Source organism: Ictidomys tridecemlineatus, chromosome 8, assembly GCF_052094955.1.
Source record: "Ictidomys tridecemlineatus isolate mIctTri1 chromosome 8, mIctTri1.hap1, whole genome shotgun sequence".
Taxonomy (NCBI): Eukaryota; Metazoa; Chordata; class Mammalia; order Rodentia; family Sciuridae; genus Ictidomys; species Ictidomys tridecemlineatus.
Genome location: NC_135484.1, coordinates 138385435 through 138405667, shown reverse-complemented (window position 1 = coordinate 138405667; position 20233 = coordinate 138385435). Strand labels below are relative to the sequence as shown.

The 20233-nt window shown below is 39.1% G+C and overlaps 1 protein-coding gene across 10 annotated transcripts in view; it reads right to left on the bottom strand.

The window, feature by feature from the left end:
- Fars2 (phenylalanyl-tRNA synthetase 2, mitochondrial) overlaps nt 1-20233 on the bottom strand; it is a 491273-nt gene that overhangs the window by 316411 nt on the left and 154629 nt on the right. For all 10 annotated transcript variants that reach the window (XR_013425364.1, XM_013359661.4, XM_078020497.1 and 7 more), the window contains one exon: nt 9182-9313. Coding sequence is in view for 9 of the 10 variants with exons in the window: in XM_013359661.4 (XP_013215115.2) it covers nt 9182-9313 (132 nt within the window). In the remaining variant the exon portion in view is untranslated. The remainder of the gene's footprint in view (nt 1-9181; nt 9314-20233) is intronic.

Genomic DNA, 20233 nt, shown 5'->3' with positions numbered 1-20233 from the left:
GCACAATCACGTTACAGTCACTGTAAAACATAATAAAACAGTTAAAAGTGCGATTCTGTTTTTATAAATATATATGATTTCTCCACATAGTTATATGTAATCATTATATGTACTCTTACGATTTGTAAAGTGTGATAAGTGATCGTGAAATTATTTCTCCTTAATTTTTTAAATTAATGCAGACTAATTTCACATCAGAAGACATTCTCACAAACTTATTATCAATTGGAAAGAGGAAAAAGGACAAACTTACAATATTTGAAAAGACATCTCTATTCTGAGAGCTTGAAAATACGTCACAAGGAAGAACTCCAAGACAGAACCTATACATGAGGCTGACACATGTGTTTCCCTTTTTAAAAGGGCAATAGAAGGGTCCAGACTGATTGAGAGGAAGGCAGGCAATTGAGGAAGGTGAGAGAAAAGGAGATGGGAGGAGCAAGGGAGGGAGCCGAGTCTGATGGATCTTAGTCTCCATTTGCTTTGCCTCAAAACTGCACTTGGATTAATTCTGATTGTTAAAGTTGAGGGATGAAATAGACCAGTGGCACCAGTACAGCAGAGTTTCCATGACACATGGTTGTGTCATGCAAGTCCTCTCACCCTGGGTGTGTGCACAATGCACCCTGTAGTTTGGTCCACAGTAATGGGGGTGAAAGTCTCCCTGTGGTTAGAACTAAAAGCTCTGGGCAAGCCCACAAACAGAAGTAGAGAACTCTAGAAAGTAAACAATAGGAAAATGATGAAGGAGAGGCAAACCGGGAGAGGGAACACCACATCGTGAATCTTCTATTTCATTTTCTGGGTGGGTTTTTTTTTGCGGGGCGGGGGGGACTAACATGATTTTGCCCCAAAGGTGGGTCACAGTTGTGGAGCTGCTTCACACCCCAGGCAACTAAACCTCAGAGAGAAGCTTATTTCTCTACATACAGGGTCAAGTGCTTCTCGAGCTGGAAATGAAGGGGAAAATCTGGGAATGGACAGAGACCAGAAGGAGAGGCCATAGTTCGATCCCCGACGACGACGACACACGGCACAAACTCAAACCACTGCCACAAGTTTCAAACCAATCTACAAAGCAACCACATACAGGATGGACACAAATCAGAGCAGCACAATTCTACCAGTGCAATCTGAATCACCGTCCCTAGAAAGCAAGGCCTGAGCCTCACCAGGTTGCTCATTAACAGTGACCACAGGATCATAGCAGGGCCCAGTGTGTCCCCCAACTCACCATCTGCAAGATCCAGCACACAAGACAACATTATTTGACAAAGAATCAAGAAGATGTGATCAGCTTTCCACAGAAGTCAATCTTAAAACGACCACATGTTGAAATTATCAGATTCTTTAAAGCAACTATTTAACTTTGCTCTGAGTGAAGAAAAATAGGCTTGACAGCAATGAAAAATAGAAACTGTGCAACAAAACCAAATGCCATTAAAAAAAAAAAGATCTGAAATAAGAAACTTATTTCAGAGAAGTCATCAATGGTACACTTACCTCTAACACTGTTGACTTTTTAGGCTAAATTTTGCAATTGACTGTAATTACATACTGGTAGATTTAAATATTTTAAAAAAGGAAAAGAAGAAACTTACAAGGCAGCAGAATGGAGACAAAAGAGGACACTAGGGACAACATGAACATGGGTCCACAGAGACTACCTGGTCTGAAAAGCAGAGAGTAAAAGAAGTGGGAGCAGGAAAAGTGAATAGAATCTCAGGATATCCTAGAGCAAAATCAAAGATTTAACATGAGTATTAAAGAAAATCAAAGAAAACAATACCTCGAAATATCAAAATCACACTGCTGAAACCACAGAGAAAAAAACTCCTAAAAGTAACTACAGAAAGATAACAGAGTATACACAGGTGAATAATGATAAAAAGAAATATGTTTTTTCCTTTAGAAATCATAGAAGACAATGAAGAAAATCATTAAATAACAAAGAGGAAAAAAAATCCATCAATCCAGTATTCTAAATTCCATAAAAATATCCTTCAAGATAAAGAGGCAATAGATTCATGCTCAGGCAAAGGATCACTAATGAATTCATCACCAGCATAGAGTCTATAAGAAATGCCAACCAGAATTTTTCATACCAAAGGGAAAAACTATTAGAAGAAAATAAGAATCTTTGAAAGTGAAGGAAGAGCAAGAAAAATGGTAAACAGCCAGACAAAAACAAAAGAATACTATTTTGGTATTAAGTACTTTAAAATGCATATGACTATTTAAAGAAAACTGTGTTCGCCCTAGATAAGGTTTTCAACATACGCTGATATAACATATGTAACTATACCTAGGGAGGGGGGAAAATAAGACTGGGATTGATATTTTAATGTAAATAAAACAGACATCAAGTAAAAGAGAATCAAATATAAAGATAGATTTCATAAAGATAAAAGGAGTAATTCCTCCCAAAAAACATAACAGCTATAAAAAAAGGCATGCACCTAATAATATACCTTCAAAAAAACACGAAGAAAAATGACAGAATAAAAGGGCAAAATAGACAACTCCATAATCATAGTAGAAAATACTTTCCTGAGCAACTGACAGAATACTGAAAGCAAAAAAAAAAAAAAAAAAAAAAAAATCAGTAGGCACAGAAGAGCTGAGCAACACTAGGCAATTACTTTGATGTAAATGACATTTACAGAACTTTCGACTCATAAGTTTCTTCAAGAGAAATGCAAACATGCCCTCGCAAAGGCTTTTATACAAATATTTATATCACTTTCACACTGAAATGCCCCAAACTGGAAACAACCCAAATGTCCACCAACAAATGAAAGGATAAACAAATTGGAGTTGTCTATACAATGAAACAGTACTCAAAAAGTAGTGAACTGATACATACAACAATTCTATTTGTATAATACACAAGAAAAAGCAAACTAATCTGAAATGACAGCAGTTATACCCGCCTGAAGACAGGGCCGGAGGGAGTGGCAGATTGCAAAAGAGCACAAGGATACATTCGTCCGTGATAAAAATGTTCATTATTTTGATTGTGGTGATGGCTTCACAGGTATATAAAAATAAGTCAAAAACGGATAAAATTGTATACCTTTAAAATGTGTAATTCATTATACTTTACACCACAATAAAATTGGGGAAAATATTCAACATATCCTAAAGATAGGGGGGGTATAAAGTTTTGAGTGTGGGTCCTTCACAAGAATTACCTGGGATAGTTAAACCATTCATCCCAATCCCCATGCAAAACCTACAGACTCTGATATCCTATGAGCAGACAAGGTATATAAGCTCACCAACTGATTACTAATCACATATCTGAAAAACCACTATTTACGGCCCATTTCAAAGGCCATCTCCCCTCTGAAGCCTCCAGTAATTCAACTAGTAAATTGCCTCTTTTCATCTCACAAAGCTTGCTCTCAAAACTGGAACTTACATAAAATTGATATAATCTTATCTGCCTGTGTTTGTCAGCTTTCCATTACTGCCACAAAATACCTGAGATAATCAACTTCTAAAATAAAAGGTTTATTCTGACTCCTAGTTTACAGGTTTGAGTCTATACAGGACTGATTCATTGATTCATTGATTCATTTGGGCCTACGGTAAGGCAGTTATGATGGGAGCATGTGATAGAGGAAGCTGCTCACAATAATGGTGGCCAGGAAGCAGAGAGAGAAAAACAAGAAGGGGCCAGGGTCCCTTCAAGGACATGCCCCCAATGATCTAACTTACTTCCACCTCTTAATGGTTCTACCACCTCCCAACAGCACCAAGCTAAGGTGGAATTTAATAAGTGGAATTTGAGGGGATTCCAAATCTAAACTATAGTAGCACCCTACCACCTTTGTAAGTTTACACAGGCAAAAAGACATCCATTTTTTTTGTAGCTTCCTCTATGTATAGCATACTGCCTTCCAAAAAGAGATGCTAAATATATTAAGAGTATGTCTGCTTGTATCTAGCCATGCCTGGTTTAGCCTTGGCCCTCGCCATTTGAAAGTCTGCCATCTTAGACTAATAATACTAAACCATAAATGTGCATGTGGAGTTTGGAGAGAGCAGATATCAAGGAGAGGACTAAACTGGAAATAGATTCACGCTCAGAAAAGGAAATGCAGTGTTGTACATGCCAACCGTGCAACCAAGGAAAGACAAAGTAAAGAACTCCCTGGGAAGAGGAAACTAACGTGTTCGGAAATGCCTGTTACAAAGACCTGGACTGTCTCTACCCAGCCTGCATGTCACCTGCACAAAGTTCTGGCACAGTCTTCTCTAATCCCTGCCCCTCCCTGTCACTCTGCCCAATGTACGTCTACTGCAAATAAGTGTATTTTACGTCTGTGTGATGTTCTCAAAGGTAAAGACAGTACTTATTCTATTTTCCACAGCCTTAGAAGGACTTCAGGAAATATGTGATGAATGAATGAACAAATAATGACTGTTTAAGGCTGGAAACTTTTCATGCATGTTTCCCCAAAATGTCATGTTTGAAATTTTAATGAGGATGTAGGGAACTGGACTCATTTTGTAAGTTATGTTCTACTACACAGCTTTTTCTCCCCCCTTGGCCTACTTAAAATCTTCTAAACTTTACAGGGGCTCAGTAAGTGGTAAATTCCTTCCTGGCACAAGCACGGCCCATAGTCCTCACTGGGATGGCTTTAGATATTTGTGCTCCACATACCACATGAAAGGGCAGAACCAGCCTCAGTCAGTCCAGTGAGAAGAAAGGGTTAATATGTGGGGACCTGGCTCAGTACTGTCCTCATAACACATCCCTGAGGAAAAACACAAGAAAATGGTCACTATTCATCACAAATACTAACTCAAAGGAATCTGAAAGTAATGGGGAAGATTCTACAACTTAAGGAAGAAGAAATAAGGTAAGATTCCACAAGCCCTTAGGAGGAGCCTCATTCCATGCACAAAAACATACATAGGCCACCGTCAACTTCAACATGTGAGAAAATGTTGATGCTGTTTAAGTGAGCAATCTAACTTCATGCTCTAAATAAATCACTCTATCACAGAAGGTGACCCAAGCGGCAGAGCCCTTCAGAGGTAACAAATTACAAAACAAGTGAAGTTTTATTTGCAGTCTGCCTCATTGTTTCAGTTTTTCAATCAATACTACTTAAAACAACTTATCTGAAATCAATTTTATCATTCCCAATAATGCAATCCACAATTTGGGTAGCATCATATCATGGTTAACTGTTATCAAAAGGACAAGGCCAGCAGGTATGGTGGCACACACCTGTCATCCCAGCAACTTAGGAGGCTTAGGATGGCAAGTTCAAAGTCAATCTCAGCAAAGGTGAGGTGCTAAGCAATTCAGTAAGATCCTCTCTCTAATACTATTTTTTTTTTTAAAAAGGCGGGGGGGGGGCCTGGTGATGTGGCTCAGTGGCTGAGTGCCTCTGAGTTCAATTCTCAGTACTAGCACTCACCCACCCCCAAATTAAAAAAATGACTTGGCCAAGCCTCACTAGCAATCTAGCCATTTGATCCAGATCATCTTTCTCAGGCTTTATAAAATGCAGGGAATAATAGCACCTACCACAGAAGCCTTTCATTGAGGTGAAATGGAAGAAAGCATAAAAAGCATACTTTTTGGTAAATCCAGCAGCTCAGGAGGATGAGGCAGGAGGATCGTGAGTTCAACCTCAGCAAAAGTGAGGCAATAAGCAACTCAGTGAGACCCTGACTCTAAATAAAATACAAAATATCGGGCTGGGGATGTGGCTCAGTTTTCAAGTACCCCCAAGTTCAATCCCCAGTACCCTCCCCCTCCCCCCAAAAAGCATTCTTTCTAAGATGCTAGCCTACAGGAAGGGCTCAAATGATGTCTGCTGCTACCGTTGCTCCAACATCGTTGGTTTCTGACTTGTAGTACTTAACCTAATAGAGTTAAGAACCTTAAAGAAGGAGAATTTAGAACCATCAATTTGTCTCTTAGAAGTTCTCTTTGAAAAAGAGAAGGAAATGGGGAGGAGAAAGGGAAGTTGAAAGAAGGGAAAAGAGAGAAAAGGAGAGGAAAGAAAATGCAGGAGAAAAGACTAAAATAGAGGAATGATGTACAGGTAGCCTGTCTTTCTTCAGGCTCTGGGAACTTCAAAAACAGAAAACCAACTGTACTTGCAAATAATGTCTGTAGTTGGAAACTGCCAGGCAAATCGTTTAAAATCTTCAACTAGAGAAGTCAAAACACATTCAAGTCTAAAAACAGAGCAGAACTTTGTCACAATAACTTCAAGTTCAAATAGCAAAACCTATACAGTTTCTTTTATAAAAGTCACCACTTCTATTTCTTTATTCTCCCTCCCTAGCAGGATATTTAAATTTTATGCATACAATTTCCCAATGACTTGAAGCACATCCTACCAATACTGTGAATCTCCGAAACATATTTGCATGTTGGGTGTCTTTTTTTTTTTTACTTTGCCATTCCCTTCAAGAATATCTAACATGGCTGATTTAATTGTTGAACAACAGTTTCATTAATGATCAATAATAAATTGGAAAACTTGTTTCAGATAACTATATTCAGCCAGTTATTTTGTGAATAAACCTCATAGAAACCATGATGGAAATATAAGAAGGCACAAATCCAAGTGACAACTGATACGTAAGTTGATCTCCCTTCCTAGCTTTATTAGCTCTGGCCTTCTGACAATAGGCACTTCTAGAAGGAAGCCTAGGAGTCCTTCAAATCTTTTGTCTAAAAATCAAAAGACCACAGGGATATTTGAAGTCAGCTCCTACTCAAGGACAGACTAAATGTTACTCTCAATATTCTGTGTCTTCTACTGAAATGCATACACATCTACAGGCTGATTTTCCCTTTCTTTCAGTTTTTTATTACTTTCTTTTACCTCTAAAACCAAAAACTCAAATTTAGAATCACAGATAGAGATGCGTATAGATCAAAGAGACAACTAGTTCCACTTAGTTAGAAATTGATCTACAACATGCAAGATAGCCTTTTTAAAGTATTTCCTGTTGGTAAAGAGCTCTAACCATGAGAAAAATCTTTAAATGTTAATTTCAACTGAATGTATGCTGTGTGCTGGATCCTTTGCTAATAAGAACATTATAAATATCATCTCAATTAATCTTCATAACAAAACTTTGAAGATGGGGTCACTGTGTCCACTGTAACTTTGAAAAACCAAAGATCATAGGTAATAAGTAACTTGCCTGAAGAGACACAGTTATTAATTGAGAGAGCTGTAAGAAAACCCCAGGGTTTACCCAAGTGTTGGCCTCACAATTGTTACAGGCCTTAATTTTGATTTCTGTCACCACTATGCTCTAGGATGGCCCTTCAAATATTCAAAAACTGCCTGTGAAGCATTTGGCCTCCACTGGGCTTTCCACCACCTTCCTCAGTAGAACGGAGAAGAATCTGTGACCTTATTAAGTCCACATCCCTACATAGAGGAGACCTAAGAGTAAAACCAAGGGGAAATCTGAATGAATCCACCTGTTCCATTTGCTTTTAGCTACTTGCTTTGATGACCAATTTTACAGGTCACACAGCTAGGCAGTATAATCCCATCAGCTTTGCTATCAGAAGCTCCTCTGATGGATGGTCACTATGGTAACAATTGCTTAAGCAGTTTTTACATGGAGGCTACTTTAATCTTTCTTAAACCAGTTGAAATTGCCAACCATTTACTGGGGCCTACAACAGTTGTCTGATGGGTGAGAACCTTTTGACTTCAGAGGGCCAAAAACCCCACGCACAGATCATTCTAACTCTGCCATTTTCTGAATGTGCTTCTAAGGAGCCACAAAGTTTTAACGATACACAAGCAGCTGACCAATGAATCTTTCCTTGCCTCCAGTCACCTTCTCTGACACCTCAAACCATCCTGCTTCTTTATCCCATAAACACCCCTGAGCCCTATCCAAGGGAGGTAGATTTGAGATTTGGGGCTCCCACTTCCTCAGCATAGGCACCATGTGAATAAACTCTCTTTTGCCAAACTTGTCATTTCAGTGATTGGCATCCTGTGCAGTGGGCAAAATGGGGCTTACTTGGTAACATGTTCTAGTCAACAGTTTTGCTGCTACAACTAAAAGATCGAGAAAAATTTTAGGAGAGAAAACATTTATTTAGGGGCTCACAGTTACAGAGGTCTCAATCCATAGACAGCAGACTCCATTCCTCAGGGATCAAGGTGAGGCTGAACATCATGGAGGAAAAATGTGACAGAGGGAAGCAGCTCACATGATGATCAGTTTAAAAAAAAAAAAACACAAAAAACAGAAAGAGCTCCACTTGCCAGATACAAAATATATACCCCAAAGCCACACCCCCAATTTCCACCTCTCCAGCCATGCCCTTCCTGCCTTTAGCTACCACTCAATTAATCCCATCAGGTGACTAATTCACTGATTGGGTTAAGGCTCTCATAACCCAATCATTTCTTCTCTGAACCTTCTCACACATGAGGTTCTAAGGGACATCTCACATCTAAACCATAATATAACAAGGGTAAGAGGGAGAGCCAGACATCCAGTTTCCCAGCAAATACTTCATGCACCCTATCTCTTCAGAATCACCTCATCTTCTAACTCCATGACCACATTATCCCATCTTTACCCACATTTCTTAGTCACCCAGGAAGATTGCTCTTCTCCATTCTGCTGAAGGCCCCATGACCAACCTAGAGAAGAATTTGTGAGCCCTTTAAGTCCACACCCTTACAAGGAAGGGGACCTAAGAGTGAAACCAAGGGAAAATCGGACCAACCTGGAGCCACAACTGCCCTCCAAGACACACAGCAAATGCCCTTCTATAGGAGCTGGGAAAAGGAACCCAGGACAATCTCCATTTAGAGCTTACTGCTTATACATGGGCTTGGAAGGAAGTCAGTTTAGAAGACAAACTGTTCGAGTATGAGATGCATTTAATTGCCTCTGGGGCAATCAGAAAGCAACATATCAACAAACACAAAATCAAGGTACAAACCAGCAGCCACGTTCTGACTAGAAAGATCTCCAAAGAAGCTTCTGCAAAATGAGACGTGAGAAAGTTGGTGTCAGATATGTCTAGTGGGCACCACGGAGAGAAAGATAGCAATGGAGGAATACGGAAATGACTGCAAATGAGTAGGAGGTTACTTGAGGAGAGAAGGTTCCTTTAGAGAGCCTTTCAGTAACATGTGAGATTCTTTTCTACCTGAATTGACCAGTTGCTGTTCCATCACCCCACAGCCAAGAACTTCTAGCCATTCTCCGTGGAAGTTGATCTCCATCTCGAAGGAAGGATGAGTAAAAGGAAAGTAGCAGTCCACCCATCTTATCTCCAACCCTGCAGAGATGACAAAGAAAAAAGAAAGAGTGTCATGAGGCAGTCTACCCTTTCTTGGGATCAAATCTGCCCTTCAGCAAATGACATCAATTACTACATTCTGAGTAAAATAAATAGCAAACAAACTAATTTGCAACATGTTAGGGTAAGGCAATAAATCTTATAACTTGTGAATAACTAGGCATGTCTTTCCAGATATGAAAAGCACTCTGTGTAGTTCTGGGACCCTCTAAAACCAAATCAATCACTTGTCAATTTCGGCAACCATTTGGCAAAGGAAAAAATTAAGTCCAGATCATGAGAAAGCACACAATTCTAATTTCTAGAAATGAAAGTGATATCATTTCAGAGTTTTTAAAACAACTATATTTTTGCTATACTATCCTCCAAACATGCATACCCACTGATGTAAGAAAAATTATGAGATATCCTACACTTACTTACAAGGGCCAACGGATGGGGTATGGGTAGAGATAAGAGAAGTTAATCTGTTAACATTTACAGGTAAAAGCAAAACAGACTGTTCCATTTGCCTGAATGTACACTAAAGTCTTGACTTAAATCCCATCCTGCCCAACCACCAGGGCTCCTGGTCCCCTGCACTCTGTTTTAGTATAAACTTTCTGGACTCTCAACCCCTACTCATGCAGAAGCAATGGTTACTTCTCCTATGGACTGCCCTATCATCCCAAAGCTTTCTCAGTTCAATGTAAATGACAAATATCTTCCTTACTCAAATCCGCATGATTTAAAAAAACAAAACAAAAGAAAACTCATAGCTCTGATCCACAGGACCTATTTCCAGCTGCCATCTAGCCCTATTTTTGGTAGTTTTAGGAAATTATTCCAGGATCTGTTCCTTTTTTCTGGTTAGCATCTGCAATGGTATTATTGTTATTATTATTATTATTATTATTATTATTAGCAAAAAAAATTTATTTAATAAAAGAAACATTAGTTCACTTAAACAGTGAAAGCCTGCAAAGATCAGATGTCACTTAAATGCCGAAAAACCATGTGAGAGGTCACCTGGCAGCTCCATGCCCACGTTCCAGAACACAGAAAGTGAGCATTTGCAAATCATTGTGCTCCTTGCCCTTAGTGGCAGGGCTTTCTTTTTCAGGCAATTCTAAGGCCTTGATAAAGGATCCAATTTTCAAGGGTAACATACCCTCCCATAGGAATCTAAAATACCACGTTCTCAGTCAAGACTATCCTATTGAAATTAGAATGTGAAATGAATAAAAATAATAATAAAATTGCTTCTATCTATTGAGCCTTTACCATCCCATTTCACAGATGGGGGGAAAATTAGAAAGGTCAAATATCTCACTCAAAGTCACAAAACTAGCAGACAACTGGCTAAGTCTAGGTCTGTCCACTTCCAAAATCCAGATGCTGACAATTAAAAAGTAACTTTCTGTATCTATGAATCAAAATTCAGATGACAGTAGAATTATGAGACACAGGTCTTTTCCTGTGCCCCAAATTCCAAAGAAGAAGGTTGATTGTTTTTTTCTTTTCAGTTGCACTTATTTAGTTTTAGTTGCATTTATTTTCCTAGCTACCTGCTATCTATGGCAAGCATTTTAGTTTATAATAGTAAAATATTTTCTTTTTATTATATATGAGTATAATAAATATTAAAGTGCACAAGTGAAAAGTACAGAATTTGATAAATGTCGATAAACATATACATCCATAAAACTGTCACCATAATCAGGTTAAGGCCCATATCCATCACCTCAAAAGTTTCCTGTGCCCCTCTGTAATCCTCAGCACCCAACTACAGTCCCCACTTATTCTCCAGGCCTCCCAAACTCCCAAGAAACCACAGATCTCTTCTGTTGCCATAGTCAAGCTCGCATTCCCTAGAATTTTATTAAAAGGGAATCACACAGAATGTAATGGTCTTTTGTCCATCTTCTTTCACTCTGTATATTTTAAGATTCACCCATGTTGCATATGATTCATTGCTTGTTATTTATTGCTGAGTACACTTTGCAAATACTTTTTTCATCTGGGAAAAAAAGATGACCCAGTTGTTGGCCACTTAGGCAAAGTTCACAAGTTACCCAGGCAGTCCAGACTTTTCTGTGTGAAGCTCATACATGAAGAGCAGTTGTTTATTTGCAGCTATATTTGAGAAGGTATTTGTACACCTGTGTGTCTGCCCTTCTTTGGAACCAACAGTCCCCTATCAATATTTTCATAAAAGCACTAGAGACAATCCTGCTAGCAAACAGAAATGTGTGAAGCCTTAGGACATAAAACTGAGAGCAGAAGGACCAGGAGACAAAACAATTTTGAATATTCTTTTTTGTAACTCCTGGCAAGTATCAAATTATTTTATGAAAAGAGTTCAGAAAAACAAATTCTATCATGTAGCTTTTTATACTGGTTTGACTTTTGCCAAAAATAGCAACAGCACTAAGGAATAACATCATAATTTCTTCATCATATCATTAAATATCTAAGGGCTCAGAATAGAGTAAGTGCATTCTGCACCAGTTAATTTCCCTGTATCAAATTTTTAAAATTCCTTCAAATAGGCTTAGTAGAGTTTAGTTTATATAACTTTACATCTCCCACTAATAACATCTTAGGTTCCCACAAGTATGAAAGAAAAATTTTCAAGACATTAGTAGACACTCAAAATAGTCATTTGTTGAAGCTGGGAGCAGTGATAGTGATGCATGCCTGTAATCGAAGCAGCAGCTGGGGAGGCTGAGGCAGGAGGATCACAAGTTCAAAGCCAGTCTAAGCAACTTAGCAAGGCCCCAAGCAACTTAGCGAGACCTTGTCTCAAAAAATAAAAAGGGCTGGGGATATGGCTTAGTAGTTAAGCACCCCTGGATTCAATTCCTGGTACCCAAATCATCACCATCATCATCATCATCATCATCATTATTTCATGTACTGATTAAAGTCATTCCATGATCAATCATTTTAAGGGCTGAATACCTGCTGAATACTCTCTCATGGGAAGCGAGGTCTCCATAGAGACAGGACCCTATTTACACAACATCTGTGCTGGAGCTGATGGGACAGAACAGCTTAAGGATGAACTGGAAAGTGATGTGAGGCCTCTTCTCCTCTCCAGAAACTTTTCTTAATGTCTTTTACGGAGGGCATTTGCTTTATTGCTTCTGTGATTAGGAAACAAACTGTAATTTGGGGCTGAAATTATCTGCAATGCTGAACAAATTCTAATGACAAAATGTCCATATGTTGCATGGACCATTACACTCCTGGTTTAAGACCTTGGCCCCCACAGCCCTCAGTTTCTTTGGGCTCAGTCATCCTACAGGTGTCTCTTAATAGCAATGAAAATAATTGCTCCACAGTGAAAACTACACACAGCAAAGCATGATAAGGCAGGGAAGTGAGCCAAGTATTTCAGGACCAAGGAAGATGATAAATATTAATGATAATATGGAACAGAACCCATTGATAATAAAATAAAAATAAAAAAAGAAAACACAGATTGTCCAAAGTTGTGTATTATGAGACTGGGTGGTTTTTAATTAATTTCACCCCCTCGGATCCTTTGTTAAATTTCCTTTTTAAAGTCCATATGACCCCACAAAGAATGCCAAATCCATACACTATTCGTTTCCTTTGATCTACTACGTTAAGAACTTCTTCAGTTTTATTTCCTTAATATAACAGGCAAAAGCCTAAACTGCCAAACACCATTTTTGAGCAGTCTAATGGCTCTACTTCAAACAAACAGTAATCATTTGAAAGCAAATTATATCAGTTAATGTGTAATTTTGGCAAAAATACTATATTCTTTTATGTATTCTATTTAAATTTCCATGATATTGACACATTAATGGTGGTCATTTTTTAAATCACTACAGTATAATCATTCATTGAATAGCCCCCAAATACCTTTTCCTTTTGTTTTTTTGCGGCAGGACCTCAAAATTAATGTCTTACTATATCTGCTTAAAATGGCATCTTAACATGCTTTTGGCATTAAACTATACATACTAAGTAAATATCTCAAAATTGTGACTTATTTCCCATGTCAAGTATCAGGAGTCGGTAAAATGTTCATTAAAAATTATGATTTTGTGTTTCATATTAATAAAGGGGAAATTTTAGTAAGCATGTCCACATCATATGAATTCATTATTCATTAGGCTAATCTGTTTTTGGGGTTACAGAGGAAAATTAAACACATGTATTATATATCTAGTGAAAAATAAGGCTGAAGATTTTTCTTTTTACTTCTTTTTGGGGGGAGGAGGAGAAACACACTTTAACAAATGAGCAAATCACATTTACAAATGAGCTTAAGGATTTCTATTTCAATTTTCAGCCTAGGGTCAGGGAGAAGAAAATCCAAATATAAATTCAAGTCTCAGATTTCCACCATTTTTCCTGTGAAATTATGAGGACCCCAGCTGCCTTACCCCTACACTGTATATAATGACAGCTACTTCACACAGTGATTTCAGAAAGGACCCTGCAGGAAGGCAGGTTTACCTAGGAGGCAGAGACCTTGGAGAGACCTGGTTTCACTTCTAAATGGAGATGCTGAGTTTGTTCAAGGATGAGTAGGCCCCAATGTCTAAAAGCAACCCCTACAGCAGGACCTCTAAGGTGGCAAGTAGACATTTCTTCACGACAGTGATATGCACCCAAACAGAAGATGTGTAGCAAGAACTGATTCCTTCTCAACTCTGGCAGCCCCACCATGAGGACAAAGGGCACAGGGAAGGCTGCAGAGCATCTTGCCCACCCACACTGTGTACCAGCTTCCCAACTTCTGCATCCTTGGCAAGACCATCAGGGGACAAAATTCGGCGGGGGGTGGGGGGATGATCATTTCTCATCAATCTTTTACCTCCTGTGCAATGCCTCCTGAACGGTCTGCCTGAAGTACTATAAATATTAAATAGACATCATCTCCTACCACCTCCAACCCACCTTCGTAAGAGATCTCATACTTAGTAAACACTTCCCTGATTTAAAGCTAATTAAAAGGATTCTTGACCTGTTTCTTCAAACTCCTTATAGGGATGAGACTGTCATCAAAACTACCTTCCACAGGAAGTACAATCTAAATCTTGAAAGGTGGATGGTCCAAACTAGAGCACACACCAGTGATTTTCTACATCCTACCAATGCTACCCTCCATTGATGCAAATAATTTTTAAAATTGACTACACAAATATGCAATTAATCACTGCTATTTGGCATTAATTTTTCAATAGGTTTCTTTTCGCTTAGTTGGTACCAGAGGGAGAGCAGAATGCAGCAACACCAGGGTTGCTCCTCCCACTTTCTGAGCAGGATACAGTTTGTATCCAACAAAGGAAAGAAAGGTGGAGAGAAAAATGAAAGAAGGTACGCTCTGGCTGGAAAAAAAAAAATCTTGAAAAACTGACACACATGAATCTAACAGGACCATTACCCAGCTGACACTGTCAAAGGCACCTCACAATTCCATCTCATTGGTTTCTGTTTAGGACCATGAGCCCTTAAAACTGAAAATGTGCTTATTTTCTGATTTCATTTATTTTCTAATTTATCAATGTTGCTCTACTCTTAAAAGGATTTGTTTTACACACAAAAAAAATATATATATCAATAGGTAAAAAGTTCACAGGAACCAAAGTCAAAATACTCTTAAAAAAAAAAATACATCTCACTATGTAGCAGGTCATCAGGGAGCAGTGTCACTTGTAACCCTGTCCTTGTCTCTCCCCACTCTCCTGAATCCTTGTAGTAAACTTATAAGGTTTACACTTTATCATTGTACATAAGCATAAACCAATATCTATTTCTATTTTTCCTCTTATATGAAAAGCAGAATACTACTATGCACATAATACTACATCATGCTTTTTCACCTAATGATATGTCTGGAGGCCTCTCTATGCAAACACAGAGCATTTCCTTTTTCTTTTTCTGAATCCTGAAAAGTGTTCCACTGTGTGGCTCGCCCACATTTACAGATGTCCCTGATGGATAGATACTTGGAGCAAATCCAGTTTTTTGTTATTGAAAGCAATGCTGCAACAAAATACCCTGTTGGGCCAAAGAGAAAATGCTTTTATAATTGTAATAAGTACTGCCAAATTGTCCACTCTAGGTGTTATATCACATCCTGCACTAACATTAGCTCAATACTTTCCACCGAGGCCAAGGTAATAATTAGTGAAAGAGTCCATATTAGAGCTCAGGTCCCAGATGAAATCCAGGGCTCTGCTGATAAAAGACCACCAGCTTGATCCCCTTAGGCAGCTGCCACTTAGCTAATGTAACAGCTGAGTGCCCTGAACAAGATTCTCAGGTTCCTGCTGCCTGCCTTGTCCCTTGTTAACTCTCTGCATCTCTTGTCTCTCCCTTCACAAAGGAAAACAGTATCTTCTGGACCAAGCAACCCTGTGACTGGAAGTTATGAGGAAAAGGAGGCACATTTGAGGCCTGAAGCATCCATGTGGGATATGAACATTGATTCCACTTCCGAAGCCCACCTCACAAGCAGCATGAAGTCATTCATGGCTTACACTTCATCTCCATCTAGGGCCTTACAAACACAGCAATGCCAACACTGTGACTCTTCAGTGTGCCATATATATCCTACATGTCCACACAGCCATGTACCCTGGAGTCCAGTGCTACACTCTGCTAAATGGAGTAAAATCATTCCAACTACAAAGTTAACAGCAAACACCACCTTCTCCTTGTCACAGAGGGTAATAAAATCCTCTGGTGTGGGACCTCCCACACACACACACTAGAAGATGTTAGTAGTCTTTCAGCCACAATGACTCACTGAGCTAAGACATATACATAGTAATAAGGGAAAAATAAAAGGTAGCAATTTCTCCCACCACTGGCAATGGTGTAACTGATCCCACAGCTATAAGTTTCCTACTTGGTAAAGACCAGTGTATGTTAAAGTGTCTCAAGCTATTTATTGCCCTTGGACCCCTCTATATTGGAATCCTCTTGTTTAGGGCTTGGATTTTAAGATGTTGGTATCATTTCTGCACCTTATAATGAGGTTAGAAATGCAGTACAATTCAATTTAATAAGGCTCCTCATTCTAAAATCTAGGTATAGGGTACAGGCACTAGGACAAGTGACAGACCCTGTTCTTTAACAAGCAGCAGTCTAATAGGATCACATTTTTGGAGTGAGCCAGAGCATAGGCCTTTTAGTTCCCAATCCTTCTCCCTAATACAGGCCCTAAGGAAATGATATTCTGAGCAGACTACATAGAGACGCCTTATAGACTCACCCACAGCCTTCAGGGAGCTGGTCTTAGAGACTTGGATGGGTGGGACATCATGGATCCAAAAAACTGTCACAGAACTAGGATCAAATCCCAACTCTACCACTTTTACTCAAGTGATCTTGGGCAAGTTAATGTCTCAGGGGCTCAATTTTATTTAAGAATAATACTTACCTCACAGAACTTTAGTAAAAATTTATCTTGTAGAATTATGCAAACAATGTAGCAAAGTACCTGGCATGTAATAAATACTCAATGAATGCTTTTTAAATTGAATGACATAGAAATTATAATAATTTTAAAAAGAAAAAAACCTCATCCTTTTTTCACATAAAATGTGAAAAAAAAAAACCCAAACATTTCTAAATTGTGTTCCTAAGGTAACTGACATTTGGGGTTCATTTATGATGTACTAGGTACTGTATGAAGTATGTCGATGCCTTCTCTCACTGAACGCTTACACGGATGTAAGGCTGGCAGACTCTCTGCACCATAATTATTATTTCCACTTTACAGATGAAGGAAATGTGGCTCAGACCGCTTACGTATCTAATCTAAATTTCAAGTCAAGTCAGTATTTGCTAAGATCACAGCCAGGTGTGTCCAAAAGCAGAGTCCCAGGCTGCCCTCCACTGGCAGAGATGGTGAACGTGACATTATCTTGGCTCCCATGCAAAGTGCACTCAGAAGACCAAGATGGCAAGGCCAGACTCCTAGTTTAACACACACACACAGGGGAAAAAAGAAAGAAAAACAAGGTACAGTGAAGTTCACAGATAAGAGGAACACCTCCATGAGGCAGAAACAGAACATGAATGCAGTGCAGTGAGAAAACAAACAGGTTTGCTGGACTCTGGGCCCATAACCAAAGCAGAAGACAGGAACCATCAGCTTCAAGGCAACACACTCTGGATGAGGGCCTACGGAGGCTGGAAGCCCAAGACCCGAGGCTGGGATGGGATAAACTCCAAGCTGGTGCAAGACGAAATGACAAAACGTGTCCTCCAAATGCAACCTGGGGCTGTACCCTAAAAAGCTGAAGACTTAGGGAGTCTGGCTGTTCGCACTGGATCAGCTATATCCCCTGGCATATGTAACAGTGCTGGTAGGGACACTCAATAAAGCCTCACGAAGCTTTCTATAAAATAGCACAATATTGGCATAAAACCAGCACATATTGTCTTGGATACATTAAATCCGATCCCAAGTACTTACAATATACTATCTCAACAGCTGTTAGATTGTATTGATTAGGGAATAGTAACAAGAGAATTCTCTAAGTATTCAGAATGGACTCCTTGTTTTAAATATTTTTGATTCAAGGCTGGTTGAATTTGCAGAAGTGGAGCCCATGAATTTAAAGGGCCAGAAGATATGAAATGATGCCACTCAAGACATAGGACTCCAGGTCACCAAGGAGACTTAACACTAAGGGAAGAAAACTAATATCGTTTCAGGAAGAAAGGAGAAAACAGAAGAACCCAGCTATCTCCCAAACCTGAAGAGGAAGAGCTAGGAGTCTGGACAAATCAGGGTAACTGGAGTGTAACAAACAGAATAAGGAAAAAAGATCGATACACAGAGCTCAGGAGATCTTCAGAAGAGCCCGTGTAGTATTCAAAGGAATACTAACCTATGCCTGAGTGTCCTAGAAACCAACTGTGGCCAGGAAACAAGCCATAAGAAAGGAGGGAAGAGTATCATGCTCACACAGGATCAGGAATAGTGCTGGTTCCTAAAAGCCAAGTGGAAAACATCATAGTTCTTAAGTTATCAACTACAGTACTAAGAAATGTATTGCTCCTTTAGTACTAGCTCCTCACTAAACACTACATTGGTCCTAGCTGAGAAGGCTTAAAAAGAAGACATAAAAGGATCAAAGTTCTTGTAAATATTTCCAGAACAAAGTTCCTAAATGTTATCAGGAAAATAAAACCATTCAAATGCATCACAAGGTAAAATTTACAATGTTAGATCCTATAGATCCAGACATGCAAAATAGAAGAGAAATATTAAGTAAAGGAAAATCAATAGCAATTTATCAAGAGATAACAGAGAATATTTAGGAAAAAAGATATTAAAATACAGATTATAATGATACTCACTATGTTCAAAAAGCTAAAAGAATGTTATGTATAGATAGGGACAATACAAAAGACTAATTGAAGCACATGCATGAGATAAATACATAGCATTGGGTTAACAGTAATGAGACACTGCAGAAAAAGACTGTAACAGGAACTATCAAAATGATCAGAGGTTAAAATCTGATCCTAAAATGAGAATAAAAAGGAAGAGCATCGGAGAAATAAAAAGGAAAAGTTTCAAGTGGCCAAATACACATGTAATTGGAGTCCCCAAAGAAGGGGAGTTTTAGAACATATCTGATTCTCTGTCCAACTGATTCCTAAGGGGAAGCCCTGTTTCCACTGAGCACCTCTACTGGCACAAAGCAAGACACTTCACATCCCCATTTCATAAAGTTCCAAGATCAGGCTGAAGAGTGAAGCTGGGTACCACAAGCCAAAACAACAGAGGAAAGAAAGCAGGGGTCAGAAGGCAGTTCCTAGAGAGAGGCCTGATTCTCACCAGGCAACTCGGTACTACTTGAATGAAATGATTGCTTTGTTACATCATTGTCTAGGAGCAGTAGAGAGAAAGATAACACTCTCCAAATCAGGTGGCACCAGCCAGCCAAGAGAGCTCATGTAAAAACTATTAAAAGTGATAATCTCAGAAGTATTTTAACTTTAGGAGCAAAGTAGAGCTAACATTTATAATCGTAAACGTTAATCCCAACTGCTTTCATTCAGTTACACTAACAAAAATTCAGGAATAGAAAAAATACAAAATGATATGAAATGCATAAGATCCTCATTACCATGGCCACAGGACCTCCCTCCTGAGCAGGACATCATTCACAAGGAAGGGGCCTAGAATGTTTTGGTTGAGTGCCACCAGATGTGAGTCCCTATAAAGTTGGATTGGCAAGTAGGGCTGGGTGAAATCAACACCTGTGAAAGGAAGGTGGTGGCATCAGGTTGGGCAGAGGGTAAGTCAACCACAGCAATCAGGCCCAACAAAGCCTGATCCTTGCCAGAGGTCTGAGATAGACAGCCCATCGGAACTGGCCCTTGAAAGGCCTTTATGCTCCTGCCACCTTCAATCTTTGGATGTGGGCAATCCTGGAATGGGCACATCCTAGGGCAAGGAGACTCTAGGCAGCTGAGGCTGTCCCCCTAAGAAGAAGATGGCTAGAAGCTTCCTGAATTCCCATCAGCAGAGATTCCTTAGCAGGGTAATAGGAAGTGCATCTCAATGACCGCCTCGGGCCTTTTTGATTTTACACAGGTAAAGACACAATGGCCCCATGGCAACATATCTAATCAGAAGCACAGTAGCACAATCCATCTCTCCTTTAGACCCGCTGATCTAAACTGGACTGTGAGGTCAATGCATTATAAAGGGAAACTCCAATGTTTAGCAAAGAGACTGTACAAAAGAAGGGCTGTAAACCCAAAGGACAGAAAGAGAAATTAAATAAAATGTTAAGAATCCTAAACTCCCATTGCAGTTGCTCTGAAAGAAATGATTGCCAAACATGGTACAAAATGAAAACAATTGAGAAATATGAAAAACGACAATGAATTACACAAGCATAA